Genomic DNA, 19,666 nt, shown 5'->3' on the forward strand with positions numbered 1-19,666 from the left:
TTTGCTAATTAACAAGTATAAAGTTTCAATTATGCAAGATGAATACATTCTAGAGATCTGCTATACAACACTGTGCCTATTAGTTAACAATACTGTCTTGGACACTTAAACATTTGTTAAGAGGATTTCCTGTTAAGTGTTCTTCCCATAATAATGAAAAAATACATTCTGAAGCACATTCCGGAACAGTTTTCTTATCTTTATCCTTGCCTCGAACTTTCAAAAGAAAATATCAATGGTTCACTAAGCATTCTAGCGAGACAGCAAAATACACACTGGTTAAAAGCAGACTCTGGGGGCATCTGGGTGGCTCAGTCGGTTAAGTGTCTGACTCGAAACTCGGGTCTCGATCTCAGGTTTGTGGGTGTGAGCCGTGCATTAGGTTCCATGCCGGATGTGGAGCCTACTTAAAAAAAAAAAAAAAAAAAAAAAAAAAAAAAAAAAAAAGCACAGACCTAGGTTCAAATGTGGGCTCAACTAATTACTAACTGTGATGTTGCTGAAGTCACTTAACTTCTCTGAGTATCAATTTCTTCTTTAAAAAGAAAAAAATAGCATCTGCCTGACAGAACAGTTATACAGGTTAAAGTCTCTAGAAAAATCCCTATTATACAATAAGATCCAAATAAATGTGAGGTCTCTATTGTTGTTAGCACCACTCAGACTAAATACACTGCTTTGCAAAATTAGTATTGAGCCTTGTCCATGTCTTCTTTACGACATGGCGTAACTTAGGTGTGTGAGTGACAATAGTAGAAAAAACTATTTACTGTTCTCTGGTGACTAAAATCTTGTTAATGTTACTGGATTTACTGAAACACTCTGATCTTTTATTAGGTTCAGTAAACAATGAGAATGGAGGATGAAGCAAGGGGCAACCACCAGGTCGCGGGGGCACTTAGTATTGAGCAGAAAGTCAATTCTTCCGGCTACCTGTGACATACATTCCAAGTACGTGTGTATCCTTCATTTAAGTGCCACTTCCCCACATAAACCCTCACTACGTTTCATCAGGACTACTATAACCTCCTGTCCAGTCTGCTTGCTTCTCTTCTCAGGCCTACCCTCTAACCCGTTACCTATCACAGCCAGAAACAAGATCTTTTTTTTTTTTTTTAAATTTTTTTTTTTTAACGTTTATTTATTTTTGAGACAGAGAGAGACAGAGCATGAACGGGGGAGGGTCAGAGAGAGACACACACAGAATCTGAAACAGGCTCCAGGCTCTGAGCTGTCAGCACAGAGCCCGATGCGGGGCTCGAACTCACGGACCGTGAGATCATGACCTGAGCCGAAGTCGGACGCTTAACCGACCGAGCCACCCAGGGCCCCCTTTTTTTTTTTTTTTTTTAATTTTTTTTTTTTCAACTTTTTTTTTTTTTTTTTTTTATTTTTGGGACAGAGAGAGACAGAGCATGAACGGGGGAGGGGCAGAGAGAGAGGGAGACACAGAATCGGAAACAGGCTCCAGGCTCCGAGCCATCAGCCCAGAGCCTGACGCGGGGCTCGAACTCACGGACCGCGAGATCGTGACCTGGCTGAAGTCGGACGCCCAACCGACTGCGCCACCCAGGCGCCCCATTTTTTTTTTTTTTTAAATTAAGTTTATTTATTTTGAGAGAGAGAGGGAGAGAAGGAGGGAGGGAAAGAGGGGGAGAGACAGAGAGAGAGAGAGAATACATCCCAAGCAGGCTCCACACTGCCAGTGTGGAGCCCGACACGGGGCTCCAACTCACAAATCATGACCTGAGCTAAACCGAGAGTCGGGTGCTTAACTGACTGAGCCACCCAGGTTCCCTTTCAGAAACAATAGCTTAAAAATATGAACTCCTCTAACTGAAATCCCTTAGAATAAACCCAAACTCCTTATCACAGCCTCTGTTGCGGCTGGCCTCCGAGAGGCCGCCAGTGATCCTGGCTTCCTGGCATCCACACCGTCGCACGGGTATCTCCCATGCTGCACTCCCGTGGGTCTGTGTGGCCAACAGCACGTCAGAAATGGCAGCACACCACTTCCAGGATCGGGTTATGAAAGACTGTGGCTTCTAGTTTGGGTGTTCTCTCACGTGCTTACACTGTGTCCCGCCCTCCTTTGAAGGAAGCGATACCCTGTTACGAGCAGCCCTGTGGAGACACCCACGTGGCCAGAACCTGCAGAGCCTGGCCAACAGCCAGGGAGGAACTGAGGCCTGCCAGCGTCCACACGAGCGAGCGGGGAAGTGGATTCGCCAGCTGCCATCAGGATGTCAGATGATTCTAACCTGGTCAACAGCTTGACTGCGACCTCAAGGGGACTTTGAGCCAGAACCACCAGCCAAGCCCCTCCTCAGTAGGAGAGTGCTACGGATGACGTGAGTCTTCCTGAGTCCGAGATGTGTGCAGGTATAAACTGGTTTTGGGTGACTTGTTACATGGGAGTAGATCATTAATACAGCCCAAGAGGGTCCCGACAACCTGGTCCTCATCGATTTCTCCAATCTCGGTTCACAGTCTCCTGCCCATTATGCTCAGCTTTCCTTTAGCTCCGACAAGGGGCCAAGCTCTTCCCACCACCTGCTCTTGCGTCTCCCAGAATGCTCCTCCTCCTACCGCCTGAATGGCTGGTTGCTTTTCAGCCCTAGATGATTTTTCCCCCGACTGTACCTACCAACATATATCCTGTATTTTACCTCACCCAGCACCCTATTTTCTTCACAGCACTAACCACAATCTGCAACTCCTCCACATGTTGGAACAAAAGCGCCAAAAACACAGGGACCGTACCTGTCCCATTCTTCACCGTATTCCCTGTATGTGTTCAGAACATGGCACTGAGGGGGGCCTAAAATGAACACTTGTTGAATGAGTAAACAACCGAAACTTTTTCTTTGCAAAAATAAAACAAAAAAAACATAAAAGTTACTTCAAATATTAGCTCTGGTAACAGAAGCCAGACATTCTTTACAGTAAGCACTGGACAGAAAGGCTACCCTGTTAGTGGGAATGCAATTGTATAAGGGTAACTGGGAGAGAGCTCACGGTGTACTTACTTGATTTTGGCCACAACAAACAGATCATTGAACAGGAAAAGATGCCGCTCCTGTCTCTGCAGGCCTCTTTTGAGTTCTACCCGGCCATCAATTAGCAAGGTCCTACTGGAGCACACGAACGATGAGAGAAATGTACACGTGTCCACGCTGGCAGAAGGGCTTTCCCTGTCACAGATCAAACACCACAGATCTTTAGTCAAATGATCAAATACAGGATGGAGTTCGATAAAATTATAGCTTCTGGTTGTCAAAATAAATAAATAAATAAAGCTCTCTGTATCTTTTTAATGCCACGACAGTTTCCTAACTGGTCCCTCAGTCTCTCTCTAACACAGTCGTCTTTTACATTTCATTATGAAAAATTTTCAAACATAAAGCAAAGTGTAAGTTGTATAATATACCCCCAACCTAGATTCTACCATGAAAATTTACTGCACCTGCTTTATCATGCATCCATCGAACTACCCATCCTTCTATCTGTTTAATAATCCGTTCCATTTTTGGCCTTTCAGTGTTAACTGAAACACAGCAGTATGTCTCCCCTTAAATACTCCGGCATGGAGGTCACTGACTAGGGTTCAACAGTTACTAACAATTTAAAAAACATGAATGCACAATGAAATGCACAAACCTTAGATGTATATTCACTGAGTTCTGACAAAGGTATTCGCCTGTATAGTCTAAACCTTATCAAGATGAGAACATTATCATCACACCAAAATACTTCCTCTTGTACCTTCTCAGATGTTTTATATATTAACTGAAGATGGCTTCTATGTATTGGCTTTTGGGTTGTTTATTTCTTCACTGTAGGCTGAGACCCATCAGCTCAAAAGTCTACTGGCACCAAACTGAAATTTTTATACACTTGATTATTTAAAGAATAGTCCAAACAAGCAGATTCTTAGCCACTTGTAGCTTGCCTGCTTTGCATATGCCACGTAACTACACCCAATATCGGCTAGCCTTGGTAAGATAGAGTCTAATGATTCTAAGACTCTAAGACTTCCCTTCAGAGTTCTCTGACCCAGAGATTCCCTGCTGCACCAGGGACCTGCATCCCTGGACAAGGAATCCCCAGAGACACTCTATGGTCTCCGCCACCTCAGGAGCTCCTTTGCCCTCCTCTCCTTCTGGTTGGTGGTCTTTAGGCCCCAAACCTCAAGACAGTCTCATGTTATGAGGGACTTCCTTTCTGATGCAATCCTGCCCAATGAGATCTTTTTCCTTGTTTAGCCCCTAAGTCTCACAAATTCCTTACAACAGTCTATCCCCACCCCATCACCCTCAAGGCAACCACTATTATGACATTTTTTTTTTCCCCAATGAAGACGAGTTTTGCCTGTTCTGCAATTTCACATGGAGCTACCATATGTACTTCTTTGTGTAAGGTATTTTTTAGTTAGCATACTTTTTTTTACATTAACCAGTAATCTATTGCTTTCATATGGTTGAATAGTATTCCGTGACATAAATATATCAAAGTTTGTTTACCCATTCTCCTATTGACAGACCTGGACTCTTTCCAGTTTTCAGCTATTATATAAATTAAACATTGTCCTGGTCTTTTTGTGACCTATGTTTTAATTTCTTTTGAATAATACCTCAGAATGGAATTGTTGGGCCACAGAGTAGGTAGATGTTTAATTAAACAAATTTTATTATTTATTTAATAAATAATAAATGTTTTTATTTATTTTTGAGAGAGAGAGAGAGAGAGAGCGAGCGTGAGACAGCACGAGCAGGGGAGGGGCAGAGAGAGAGGGAGACACAGAATCCGAAGCAGGCCCCGGGCTCTGAGCTGGCAGCACAGAGCCCGATGTGGGGCTCAAACTCACAAACCGTGAGATCATGACCTGAGCTGAAGTCGGATGCTTAACTGACTGCGCCACCAGGTGCCCCGGTGGATGTTTAATTTTAGAAAAAAGTGCCAGTTTTCCAAAGTGGTCACCCCAATTTTTATTGCCAAGAATATTTCTGGAGAGGTCGGTTGCTCCACAGCCCTGCCAACATGTGGTGTTGTCATTCTTTCAAATTTTGGCCATTCCAGTGGATACATAGTAGCATCTCATTAAGATTTTAATTTGCACTTCTATGGTGACTAATGATGTTGACTCATGTTCTTTTTGGTCATTTGTGCATCTTCATTTGTGAATTATCTTCAAATATTTTGCCTATTTAGAAAAATTGGGTTAGGTATCTTTTTGTGGATGAGTTATAGGAATTTTTTTTACATATCCTGGATAAAAGTCCTTTGTCAGGTATGTTTTGCAAATATTTTTTTTTTCCTTGCCTGCTGCCTGTACGTTTTCTTAATTGCGTTTTTGATGAAGTTTTTAAATTTTGATGAAGTCTAATTTATCATTTTTGAATGGTATTTATTCTTTGTGACCTTTCTAAGAAATCCTCACCTACTCCCAAGTGGTTATAAAAGATATTCTCTAATTTTTTCCACTAAAATCTGTATAATTTTAGTTTTTACTTCTAAATATATGCTCTATGTCAAAATAACTTCTTTATGGTAGAAGGCAGGGGCTAAGGTTCATTTTGCTTTTCTATATGGATACCTTATAATTCAGCACTATGTGCACAAAAGACTCTTCTTCTATGGATTGCTTTGGCACCTTTGTTAAAAATTACATGAGTATAAAGCATGGGTCTATTTCTGGGCTCTCTGTTCTGTTCCACTGATCTATTCGTTAATTTTTATGCCAGAAACACACTGTCTTACTATTTTATCTTTATAGTAAATCATGAAATTAGGTAGTATAACTCTACCAACTTTTTCTGTTTTGAGATTGCTTTGGATAATCTGAGTCCTTTGTCTTTCCATATACCTTTTAGCAAGTATAAACATGAAGAACACAAGAGAGAAAGTCTATTGAGGCTGGGGAAGAAGAACTGAGCTCAGTTTCAAATACACTTTGTTTGAAATTATCAGTGGACTAGATGGCATGGGGAAATGAGGCAGGCAGCTAGCACTCAGAAGAGGGGTCAGAATGAGATGTAGAACTGGTGATCATACAAAGACACGTGCATAAATAATACTATGGGAGTGCTAGAACTGCCTAGGGAAGGAGCACAGTATATGAAAGAAAAGAAAAAAAGGCAGAAACAGTTCCCTGAGAAAAGAGGTGATTTGAGGTGGCGAGGAAAGGAGAATCTGTGAAGGAGATGGAGGCTGGTGAAAAGCAGCAGAGGAAGAAGAATGAAAAGCAGAGGAGGTCTGGGGTGCTGACACTGGTAGAAAGGATAACGGGCTGAAGCTTGAAAAGATGTCTGGGAAAAAAAAAGTCAGTTGCTCATTAAGACTTTCAAGAAAACAGTTCCAGGAGAAGGAACAGTAAGGTTCTGCAGAACTCAAGTGGCCTGGGGCATGAGGAGTTAAGGAATGAAAAGTAAAGACTTAAAGGCTGGTTCTGGTTATTTGTTAGCAGCTAAACGCTAGAAGGCGACTTTAAGAGGAAAGGCAGGAAGAGTTGAGAAACAATCAGCCCTGAAGGCAGGTGTTATTATCCCTCATTTTACAGATTTGGAAGCTGATGTTCAGGGCAGTTAAAAAACACAGCTGCTAAGTGAAAGGGATTTACAAGTAAGCATGGTTTCAAAACATGTACTTAAAAAAATTCCATGTAGTCTTTCATTCACGTTGACTCATCTCTCATCCACCCATGGTAACTGAGCTCAGCAGTTTAGGACTTAATGGGGGTGGGGGAAGAAGTGGGCTAATCCAAGCTTTTCTGCTAAGTAGTGTAACATGGGGAGTTACGTGGTTGCCTCAGTTTCCTCATCTGTAAAATAAAGTCAGTTGGAGTAAAAGACCCTTAAATTGTTTTTATAATTTGTGTATGGGACTAAGTATACAAACCTGTACTCAAAAGGTGGAATTAAGATTACTGATGAGAAGGAAATAGATAATGGATATGGTTAGCAAGCAACCCTAACCTACAGTTTATAAATACAGGGATAAGCATACTTGAGAGTCGCCTCAGGGAAACAAGCTGGAACTCAAATAAAATAAAAACCAAAAAACAGTAATAACAAAAATAGCAATAAGAACTGAAAAACACTTCCTTATTAGTCTAATTTTAAAAAGGAGCTCAGAGAACAAGAATTTGTCAAGGTCTCCCATCAAAGTATCAGGTGGAAGAGGCCATGTCCTGTCATCCTGAGTATCTGGTCCATGTGGTGGCCAGCATAGGTGGGGATTCTGGGTTATCCACATTTCTTGGGTTGGGACAGTGTGGCTCACGGCGTCTGAGCTCTCCTGGGTACACTAAAAACCCGAGTACGCTCTGAGAGAATGTCCAAGTGGTCAGCCGTCCCTTCCCCTGCTACAGCTGTCCTCAAAGTGTGAGGCCGGCAAGCAGCATCAGCCTCTTAAAAATGCAAACTCTCAGGACCACCTCAGACTTACTCAAACAGAAGCTTGCGGGAGGGGGTTGGCTCAGCATTCTGTATTTTAGCAAGTTCTTCAGATAATTCTAAGGCACACCGAGGTTTGAGAACCACTGCGCTCCAAGACCCTGTAACACATTCTGGTTCTAACCTTAGAAAATTCTACAACTCTGTGTTCAAAGTAAGTTAAGTATTAGTAGCGTCTATACCTACATTTCAGGTAAGGTGAGCTTCTGAGAGCTGTTCCATCTTTTCCTGCCATTTTCAGGCCACCGTTACCTCTCCGAAGAAGTGAATTCCATTATGCTCACTAATTACTATTTAAGCACATACCATGTGTAATTTAAAGACACGTGTAAGTGAGGAACAAAGCAAGTAAACCAAAGACCTTTGAAAGAGAAGGAAAAGGAAGCTTCTATGTTTAATATGATAGACTGAAATTAGGCAGTGAGAAAAGGCCCATATTCACCATCATAGAAAAAAATCCTTTCTATTTCAAATTCTTTTGGGATGGGGAGTGGGAGGAGACATAATGGCATCTTTTATCATCCTTTATTATGTAGTGATTTTCAAGTTTACAACAAAAAAAGAATGAAACTTCACTTGCTGTTATGAGAATTGAGCAAGGACAAGGCTAGCAAGCCCTGGACAGATGAAGGGATGGTTAACACCGCATTCTACGTAGCTGTAGTTCTGTTAGTGCCCGACAGAAGCTCTTCTCCAGGAGAAAACTCATCTGTGGCATTTTAGTTTTAGGTTTAATAACTAACTGCTTTTCAATTATAATTATAAACCATTAGATAGCAGTATGGCTGAAAATAGGGATGTTCAAACTACTACTCAAAGGTTCCAACAGTAAATAGTTTAGGCTTTGCGGGCTCAACTCTGCCATTCTGGCTCAGAATCAGCCACAGACAATACCTACACCAACAGATGTGGCTGTGAGCTGCTTATCTGGGTCATAGTTTGATGACCCCCGATTTAAACAATAGTTCTAAAACATTTAGTTTTACTTATTTATTTTTTTAAATGTCCATTTGTTTTTGAGAGAGAGACAGACAGACAGAGGATCCAAAGCAGGCTCTGTGCTGTCAGCAGAGAGCCCAAATGTGGCCGGAACCAGCGAACCATGAGATCATGATCTGAGTCTAAGTCAGACACTTACCCGACTGAGATACCCAGGTGCCCTAGTTCTAAAACATTTAAATACTTATAAATAAAGGCTAATATGAAACAATTAGGGAATTAGAATTGTCTGTTTGTTTGGGATTAGTGTAGGCCAAAATTTAATTAGGGCACTAAAAAAATGTTTTGCATTTTAAAGCAACTCCGAAGGATTTTCACATGTAATAATTCATTTTCCACCTTACAATAATACTTTCAAATAAGTAGATTTGATAGTGGTGTGGAGAATCCACAATGAAGTTAAAATATTTTTCTTTTTCAGTGTGGATTTATCCACGTACACGTCTGCAGTCTGTCATTTTGAAGATCCACATATAAGTATGGCATGAGATACCTCATGACTTTAGCAAGCTAAGCATTGGTTAAAAAGAAAAAAAATACAACCAACATTTATGCAGTAGTCTAGGGTAAAGATAAACATCTCAGTACTCACATAATTTAAAATGAAAAAAATCTGTCCCAGAAGGAAACAAAAGCACAAATAACCTTTGTGTTTTTAAAACTACAATCTTAATCAGTGTTTCCTACTTAAAAATGTATTTCTCAATTATGTGAGTCTGAAGTGTTTATTTTTATTCTGAGTGCAATGTAGATGTGTTTATTTTAGTCTTTTAGAGTATGGAAATGGGGAGGAGGGCAAGACTGTAACCTTCTATTTAGCCTCTTAATATAGCCTGATTAGGATTTACAAGTTATAATTAACAGAACTCTAAAATGATCTAACAAATACAAGCTGAGTCTAAGAATTAACCTGCTGCCGGCTTCTTACGTATGTATTAACATTCCATTTTCAAATAGGTTTGTGAATCCACTTCTAAAAGGCAAAAAGGAATTTTTTAACCTTAGTGATTTTTTTACTAAAATTAGATAATAGCTTTCATGAAACTTGGGTCACCGTAATACCTCTTAATACTTATTACTAGGGCTCATTGTAAAAGTGAGTTTACTTTTAGGTACAGTTTTAGAGGAGGTCGTGCTTCATCCTTAATCACAGAAGAAAATAAACTAAAATTCAGAATACTTCTTGAAAATTTCTATGTTTATAACCGGTAATTAGTGATTATGATGACAAGTACTAGATAGGATCTTGATAACCTCAAACCCTAGCACATGGTCACCACTCATTCCAAATGCCATCTCTTCCATGAAAATTTTATTCAGTTGAATTCTTCATTGGTATCTCTTATCTGATATCTAGGACTTATATCCTGCCTTGTACCTCTTAAATATTCTCATTCAACATGTATTGGGTCTATGATCACCACATGACAAATTAATTATTACAGTGATAAGGGTCGCCTTTGGTGGGTGCCTGCCATGGACCAGGTGCTGGAGATAGGCATGGTCCCTAGAGTCAGGGAGTTAGTGCTACAGATACATCAGACAAGTAAACAATGATAGACTAGACAGGTAAGTGCCACTAGAGAACTTCATAGTACGGGGGCACCGAGAGGAGCAACCATAAGAGCCCCTACGTGAGACAGGACTGCTTAGAGAAGTTTCTTGGAGGAACCAGTCTTAAAGGATGGACGGACGGATGAAGGCTGATGGGCAGGCTATGCAGAAAGAGCACAGGACACGTGCCGGGTGCTGCGAGTGCCCCAGGGGAAGTTCAGGAAGATGGGTGACACAGGCCTGAAGAGGAGCAGCAGCGGATGAGGAAGGGGCCACATACTGGATGTTTCTTCTATCACATTTGACTTTATGTGAAAGCACTAAGAAGTGTCAAGCGAGACATCGTGTCTTGTAATTTCCTGAAGAAAAGAGACGAGGGCAAGCTTAGAGGAAGGGAGACCTTCAGGAATTCACTGCAGTGATCTAAGGCACGAAAGGTCATGGACCAGATTTGGCAGTGAGGAAAGGACAGAAGATACAGGAAAAAAATATATTAGAGAGATATTAAAAATACACATTGTTGAAATCTGCAAAGTGATTAGTTATGGGGGTGAGACAGAGATAGAGCTAAGAAAAAAAATACTAACTTAGCACCCAGACTCTATTTATTTATTCATTTTTATTTTTCATCCAACAAATGTCTGCTAAGCCTCTGTATGTGTCGTCTAGGCCTGCTGCTAAATGTGAAGAAATGGGGTAAGCAATCCTCTCCTCTGGTGAAACTCTCAGTCTAGTTAAACTGTCAGCTAGGTTCTTGACATCACCCATCATTTTTTGCTCAGTTCCGTTTGCAGCAGAGGTTGAAAACCACAGGCCACAATCGTATTTTATTTGGCCCACCCAGAGGCCTCAACAACATTTAGTTTTGAATACCCAGTTCACCACATTCCCTCTCTTTCCACTTTTTCTCCCTCTGTTTACTGCACCTCTCAGGGACCTGAAAGCATTTAAATCTGTGTGATTTGTGTCCTAGTGTTGCTTTCTTTTACATGTTTATAGCTTAATTTTTAGTTTTTTTTTTTTAATTACGGGAAAACACACATAAAATAAAAGTTATCATTTAAACCACTGTAATAAGGTATAATCCAGTGGCATTTACTATATTCGCAGTGTTGTGCAGCCATCACCACTGTCCAGTATCCTCATCATCCCCAAAGGAACACCTGTGCCTATTAAGCAGTCGCTGCCCGTTCCCCACTCTAGTCAGTCCCTGGCAGCGACTAACATCTTCCTGTCTCCATGGACTTGCCTGTTCCAGACATTTTCTATCATATGACACATGGCCTTTTGTGAGTGGCCTCTTTCACTTGGCATAATGTTTTTCAGGTTCATCCACATTGTAGCATCTATTGGTACTTCATTCCTTCATACTGATGAATAACATTCCATTGTATGGACGGATCACACTTATTTATCCATTCATTAGTTATTAGTTGATGTTCATTAGGGCTGTTTCTACCTTATGTCTACTGTGAATAGTGGTGCTCTAAAAATTCATGTACATATTACACTTGAACTCTGTTTTTTTAGGTTTTTTCTTTTTTTTTTGAGTGTAAACCCAGGAAGGAAGCTTCTGGATCATACAGCAATTCCATGTTTAAATTATCGAGCAACTGCCAAACTCTTTTCCACAGTGGCTGTATGATTATACATTCCCATCAGCAATGCATAAGGGCCCATACTTTTGACTCTTCCCTCTTTGGTCTCCACATAGAACCATATCTTACCTTCTAAGGATATTCAAACTAAAAATAAAATCTTCTGAGTCTAGATGCTCACACCCTCTCCTACAGTTTGTAACGAACTCCTAACTGAACTAACTTCCTCGCTCTCCCTTCTTCAATCTATACCACCAGCTTCTAACTTCCATCAAATCAGTCTTTCCAACGTACATGCCAATGATCACACGCAGCATGGGCACTGTTGAAAGAGGCAGCCCAACTCATTAACCTAGCTTTCAAGTTCTGACATCCGTTTACCCCACCTGGTTGATGGAATCTCAGGTTGGAACTCTCTATACTGCCTGTGTAAAAGTAACCCTGGTGAGTCTTAACAGATTAAATTAGTCCAGAAACACTTCAGAACAAAAAGAGATGACTGTTGAAATGAAGCCACAAAAACCACTATCGACATCAAAATTTTATCTTAATCAGCAATAAAAATACGTCCATCAGGCGCTCATGACTATCTCAGATGTGTCAGCATTGAAAGCACATCTTTAGGAAACCTAGTCTGAAGCAATAATCTGTCTTACTGATGGGATAAAACATGGGAAAGCACTATGACACTTCAACAGTCATCATCTAGGAAAAAAAATCACACCCAAATTACCAAAGAAAACTGCATACAGATTCTAACATGATGTGGCTGTACACAGTAGGTGCGATCATGTCCACTTCACATTAACATTAGAGACGCATCATGTAGCTCATGTTATACAGTTGAATCCTGACTTGGAATTATAGAATGGAGCCTAGTGATAACGTTAATGGCAGGATCAAAATGAACTAAGCTAGGACAAGGGTTTGTAAGTACATGAATGAATGGTTGGATAAATAGCGTGAGCAAGGCCTTAAAAACAAGAAATACACAACGGAGAACTTTTAAATTACCAAAATGCTGACTGGAACATGCAGCACAAGTGGTGTAACAGCAGTCTTATATCATCAGTGTTAATATTTAAAGAGCAAGGAGGGGTGCCTTGATGGCTCAGTCAGTTCAGCATCTGACTCTCAGTTTCAGCTCAGGTCATGATCTCACTGTTTGTGAGTTCAAGTCCACATCGGGCTCTGCACTGACAGCACAGAGCCTGATTGGGAGTCTCTCTCTGTGCCTCTCTCCCTATCCCTCCCCGACTTGCATTCTCTCTCGCTCTCAAAATAAATAAATAAAACTTAAAAAAGACACAGAGTAATGAAAACATAAACATTACATAAGCAAAGACAGAACAGCAATATGGAAGGAGAGAGTGAAGGACCGAGAAGGACACTAATGAACAGTTACACTAACAGCACACGATCATACACAAAGAGACATTACTTCCAAAAACGGGACTGAACTACATAACTTCTTTAGAGCCTTGACAGAAGATGCTTAACATCTATTAGGAATTCACTTAGGAAAGTCTTGACAAGTCTTGCCCTTGACAAGACATTACAAGGAAGGAGAGAACAAGATCACACATTTTAACTTTGAGAGTTAAAAAAAAAAAAAAAAGTTTACATACAAATGATACACAATGATGTAGGCCCGAATGGAGAAAAACCTGAGTTTTAGAACTACAAACACTCCAGTGAAAACGGCAAGTCTTTGAGAACAAATCTACTTGATTATGAAATAATCAGTAGGAACAGAGAGATTCCAACCAAGGACTGGAGAAACCAATTTAGTCACTTGTGTGGCTTATTGACTTAAAAATACTGTATATCTTAATTGCCAACTAAAATTGGTTTGGGCCATCTTGAATCAGATACGAATGCTGAACATATTTATAAGCTACTCAAGGAAATTTATACGTGTAGTGATTACAATGTGATATGCTTTATATGTTGTTTACTCATTCAACAATGAGCCAGGTCACCAATATGCTGACTGGGCACTCCAGTGGCTTGACTAGCTTGATTCAGGCAATAATTATACAATTGTACACTGAAAAGAACAAAAGAATCATACCTGAATAAAGGCAGTTCTATCTACAATTTTTGGATCTGCTAAAGTTAAAAAACATCATCAGATAATGTCTAGTTAGAAAATTAATATATTAATTATATAAATATAATATATCATATTATACCGGTGAATTAGAAAGTTCTCAATGCAGTAAGCTAAAGGCAGTGACTTAAGTTATCTGTTACCTCCAGCTCACTTATGCCAAAATGTTAATATTGTTATTAATATTCTGTTAATACTCATTTAAGTGAGTTGATTCAATTAGCTGATTTATAACTAATAGAGAAGTGTTAGCTTTGATAGCAAACTTTGTTACCAAAATACCTACATATTTTGGAGTAAGAAAGAAACACACAACAGATACTTGCTTTATCACTTTATTTTTTACTTTTATTTGAGACAGAGAGAGAGAGAGAAAGAGAGAGAGAATCTTAAGCAGGCTCCATGCTTAGTGCAAAGCCTGACGTGGGGCCTGATCCCATTCCTGGGATTATGATCTGAACTGAAATTGAGGGTCAGACACTCAACTGACTGAGCCACCCAGGTGCCCCAGGACTTTTTTTTTTTTTTTTTAAGATACAGCAGTGAGGGGGTGCCTGGGTGGCTCAGTCAGTTAAGCATCCGACTTCAGCTCAGGTCACGATCTCACGGTCTGTGAGTTCGAGCCCCATGTCGGGCTCTGTGCTGACAGCTCAGAGCCTGGAGCCTCTTCAGATTCTGAGTCTCCCTCTCTCTCTGCCCCTCCCCTGCTCATGCTCTGTCTTTCTCTGTCTCAAAAATAAATAAAAACATTTAAAAAAATATTAAAAAAAAAAGATACAGCAGTGAGTTGAATGAGTTGAAGTCTCTTAAAGAAAAAAAAAACTCATGAGAAGTTCTGCAATAAAATTTTGAGCACATGCTTGGTCTTGATAAATTTATTTCAAATTAAGTCAATTTGGGAAATAAAAGAGAAAACAGTTTTTTTAATGTTTATTTATTTTTGAGAGAGAGACAGAATGTGAGCGGGGGAGAGGGGACAATGAGAGAGGGAGACACAGAATCTGAAGCAGGTTCCAGGCTCTGAGCTGTCAGCACAGAGACTGATGCGGGGCTCGGACCCACGAACTGTGTGATCATGACCTGAGCCAAAGTCAGATGCTCAACCAACTGAGCCATCCAGGCACCCCCCAAAAATAATGTTTTGAGTGGATGCTAAATAGTTCAATATTAAAGGAATATTTTAATCCAACGTATTGTTTTTCTATATTGAGATGACAGAACTATTTGATGAAGTTTAACCTTTATTTTTTAAATCCTCAATCGTACTTCATATTTACAAATAATTTGCTCAGTGACATATTAATGATTGCTTGCAGTGTATTCAGCACTATTCAAGGCACTGGGGATATAACAGCCAGTGAAGTAGCCACAGGCCATGCAAGAATTTCACCTTTCATTCTGAGTGACACAGGAAGAGGCGATGGTTTAGACAGAGAAGTGACAGAATCTATATGGTAAAGGGAACAGAGGAAGACAAAATTGGAAGCAAAAGTTGAAGCATATAATGCTTGCTTAAAGAAAATTTTTAAAAAAATCATAGTAATGAGTAGGCTGAAGTTCCTTAAGTAAAAACTCATTAGAGGCTTTTTGAAAAGTAGTAACTTAGGAGAGAAATAATGGTGGTTTGGTAGTTGTGGAGGTGGTAACAAATAGTTCTATTCTGGAAATACCTGGAAAGTAGAATTTAATAGGATTTGATGATAGACTGATTTTTGACATAAGCAACTGGACTAGGACTGGGATAAGGAATTTGCTTTTGGATATGTTAAGTTTGAAATTCTTATTAGATGTCAAAATGGAGATTTTAAAGCCATGAAAGAGATCAGGCCATCTAGGGAGTTAATATAGAGAAATGGCTCAAGTACTGAGCCCTGAGGCCAGCCAACTTTTAGAAGTTTGGACAGAAGGAGAAACCAGCAAAGTAGAATGAGCTGACTGTCAGTGAACAGAACCAAGAAGCCTAAGGAAGAAGGGAGAGACTGGAGTGACCAATGCCAAAGAACGGTCAAAGAAGGTCATTTGACCATTGGACCTAGCATTACGGCATTCACCAGTGACCCTGTCAAGAGTAATTTTGGTGGGCATTTATGAAGAAATGACTCCAGTCTGGTTAACATCAGATGTTTGGTAATTGATGATTCTGCAGTCACTGTCTAACCTGTCCAAAAGCACATTCAACATTCAACTTTTGAAAGAAAACAGTTAAAAAGATATCAAATAAAACTGAAAACACACAAAACAAGTATCTAAACCCAAGGAAGTACTTATAAAATGGTCTTGGTCATTAGTTGGGAGGACTATTACAAAGCTCCAACAGTAGGCTCTCACTATAATAGATAACACAGCTAAACTGAATGGAACATATAAGCTATCTCATAATTAGAACAGATATTTTCATATGTTCCAGAAATTTCTCCCTCACAGCGCTAAGAAAGTACTTTCCCTCTGAGAATGCAAAGCATGCTTTCTTGTGCTTAGTGGCAGTAAATTCTATCAAACACTAGCAGCTTTTCATAAAATTGGTACTTAAGTCAAGGATCTGTTAGTATGTTATAAGGAAAAGATGTCAGAACTTTCTTTGACAGGCATTTCAGTTTACAAACAGAGTATGTTTTAAAACTACTCTGTACACAAAAGGTACCTGAATAACTACCAAAAAGCCTGGGATGCTGTTTCATTCAAATGCTGGGACTGAACCAAACTCTGTCCACCAAACTCAGTCATACAGATGACTGAATCCTTGAAAACAGGATTTAACAATTGGTAAGGACACCAGTAATTATAATTCCAAAAAAAAAAAAAAAAAAAAAGGCTCAGAAGTCCCATGCTATAATGTGAAATGATTCTTAAATAAGTACATCTCTGCTGTTGGCCTGCAATAAAATATTCTCATTGGTCTCCTTTTGATAAAAGTACCCAAAATTCAAGTAACTGAGCTTTCCAGGTGACCTGATTGTTTATTTTACTGTACTAAAACCTTACTTACTGCACAATAAAAACAATAACATATTAAAAAGATGCTGTGGTTTGTGGGAGTTAGGGCTGACTTAATATATCTCAAGTGTTTCATGCAAGCAGATGCTGGAAAATCTCATGTTGCTGTTACTAACCTTTTATTTTATTTATTTATTTATTTTTTAATGTTTATTTTATTATTTTTGAGACAGAGAGAGACAGAGCATGAATGGGGGAGGGGCAGAGAGAGAGGGAGACACAGAATCGGAAGCAGGCTCCAGGCTCTGAGCCATCAGCCCAGAGCCTGACGCGGGGCTCGAACTCACGGACCATGAGATTGTGACCTGAGCCGAAGTCGGACGCTTAACCGACTGAGCCACCCAGGCGCTCCTGTTACTAAACTCTTAAAGCATTCAAATTCTAACATACCTTCCAATTTCAAACAAAAGTAAACCCAAACCATAAAATAAGCTTTATGTAGAACACAATATTTACTGTCAACAAATGTTGTGCTACATTTTTTTTTTAAACAAAGAGACACAGGTATTGTGTTTACTACTGCATAAGAAACTATCTATTTTCCAACTACTGATCCTTTTCACCTGGGACTCTCACCATCGGTACAAGTATCTGAATGAAATATGATGTAACATACTGTTACATATTGAAAGGCCTGGTATTTTAAATAAATCCTTTCATCTGGTGCAATTTTAACATCTGTCACCAGAATAAGAACTAAGACAAACGCAAAAAATCCTCTAAATTGCCCAGGGGTATTTTGATTGACATCTAAATGCGCTGAAAACAGTGTAATCAGATATAAAAAAGATGCAACAAAAGGCCACAGAAAAGAGGTATAACCTCCAGTATTAAGGGAGTTTGGGAGTCAGGAAGTGTCCTTCAAGACAATGAAGTAGCAGAGAAGGAAGAAGAGGGATGCGCAAGGAGAAAGACATGAGACTGGGAAAAGTTTCACAGAGGAGTCAGCATTTGATTGGAGGCCTTTGGAGAGTTATGTTTTTGACAACTGGGAAAAACTTCAGCATAAAAAGATCAGGTGATCTGCTAAAGGTCACAAAGCTACAGAGTCAGGCCTGGGAAAATGGTTTCTCAGTGCCCAAAGCAAGTAGGCTTTGGACTAGGCATTAAACTTGGGACAAAAGCAGCAGTTTTGGTGGTACTTTTCACATAGTTCTTCTCATAATAAATGATCTTTACCTACTTCCTGTTTTTCTGGCTGAAATAAGTCACAATAAGAAAGGTATTAGCAAACATTTGGCAAAAAGGACACCGAGAACAGGAAATATTTGTTTATGTAATTTACGTGATAATCCTCTTCTCTAAACACAGAAACTATATGAAACCTTTTGTAAAAATGTCAGTATCCTGGTAGGTTAGCAGTATCTGACTCATAACAGGTTATTATAATTATTTGCTGACAGAACGTACTACAAATGTGCTACATGGCACGTAATTATATATTATCTTTTGTGCCCTCTACTTATTTCCTATCTATATGCCATGTCTCCCCAGCTGGATGGCAAGCTCCTAGTGAGCACTTTATATCCTGCATCAAGGTAGGATCCGTGTCTTATTTTTAATCCCATTTCTAGAACTGTGCCTCATACAGAAGCCTCAGATGTTTTCAGGATGAATAGTTAAATAGAATATCCTTAGTTTCTTAATTTCTTCTCCCCCTACAAAACAAGTTGAGAAATCACTCAATTTATCTGGATCATTCAGAAATCAAGACCAAACCCCAAAACCACTTTGCTCTGAATCTGCATTGTTAGTAATGCTTTTCAGCTGGAGTAGGGTAGGGGTGGCTTCTGGCTGATGGTTATCACGGTTCCAGTAGCCCAGTGGCCCAGGGGAGCACTGGGTAAAGAACGAAAGTGACTCTCTTGAGGGGAGGCAGACCCATTTGATTGTTTGCTTCTGTTCTCTACCTTACTTCATGATTGCAGTCACACGCCACTCTATTTCTGGAATTCTCTTCCATCAGTGCTCCTAAATTAAAATAAAAGAGGAGGGGGAAAGAATTCCAGAAAGATGAATATTTGACTTCACACAATTTAGTTCAGAGTGGTGGGGCTTTTTTCCCAGTGATCAAAGCATTCCAAACAGTGAGAAAAAGCTAAAAGCTATTAGAAATAACCTAAGCCAACTGTCTCTCTTGCCCAAGTTCACAGACTCTAACTCAAACTCAGCCACTCCAAGACTTGGGCTGCGGTGCACATGTGCAAAAGCATGCACTGTGATGCTCAGCATGGTTCTGAAATTCTAACCCCTGATGCAAGGGCAGACTTTTCAATTTTGCTCTTTACAAAATACAAAGCCTGGCATACACTCAACAAGTGTTTGCTGAACTGAAACCCAGAGTAAACTAGAGACACCCAAGAAACATTAAAGTACTCTCTAAACAGATCCCAGTCATGGGGAACCATCTTATTAAAATCATATTAAAAATCCTCTTGTCCTTCTCAAAACTTTCTTTTTTCTCATGTTCAAGTTATCATGAGAGGGCTCACAATGTTCATAAATGAATGCTGAATAACACATGTCTTCATTTCTATTCCACTCGAAGTCTTTAAAAATGTTAATAATCAATGGAACCCCCAAAAATGCCTGCTGGTGTGTGTTAAAGTGTGAAACAGACATAGTAAAAGCTAGACAAAATAACACTCGACAGCTCAACTAAAACCACACCACATTTCCAGTCATTTTTTGCATACCTAAAGTGACATCATTGCCTTCACAAAGCAAAAAGCATGCACTGCGTCTCTGTTGGTTGAGCTGAGCAAACGCACATGTGGCCCGATTTATTTGCAGACTGTGAACGTTTTAGTGCGCTGCTAGAAGGTGCCTTCTCAGACCGATGGGCACAAGTGCTTAAGCAATACGCCCTGTCAGAGAGGCCTTACTGGAAGCAGAGGTTAGTGGGAAGTGCTCTACCGTTTCCATCATTCCCAATAAAATTACATTGGAAAAAA

At 39.8% G+C, this 19,666-nt stretch overlaps 1 protein-coding gene across 6 annotated transcripts in view; it reads right to left on the reverse strand.

Annotated features, from left to right (window-relative positions):
- ARHGAP20 (Rho GTPase activating protein 20) overlaps positions 1 to 19,666 on the reverse strand; it is a 127,750-nt gene that overhangs the window by 47,936 nt on the left and 60,148 nt on the right. For all 6 annotated transcript variants that reach the window (XM_042904016.1, XM_042904018.1, XM_042904020.1 and 3 more), the window contains exon 3: positions 3,030 to 3,194. In XM_042904016.1, the coding sequence (XP_042759950.1) occupies positions 3,030 to 3,194 (165 nt within the window). The remainder of the gene's footprint in view (positions 1 to 3,029; positions 3,195 to 19,666) is intronic.

This window comes from Panthera leo, chromosome D1 (assembly GCF_018350215.1).
Source record: "Panthera leo isolate Ple1 chromosome D1, P.leo_Ple1_pat1.1, whole genome shotgun sequence".
Taxonomy (NCBI): Eukaryota; Metazoa; Chordata; class Mammalia; order Carnivora; family Felidae; genus Panthera; species Panthera leo.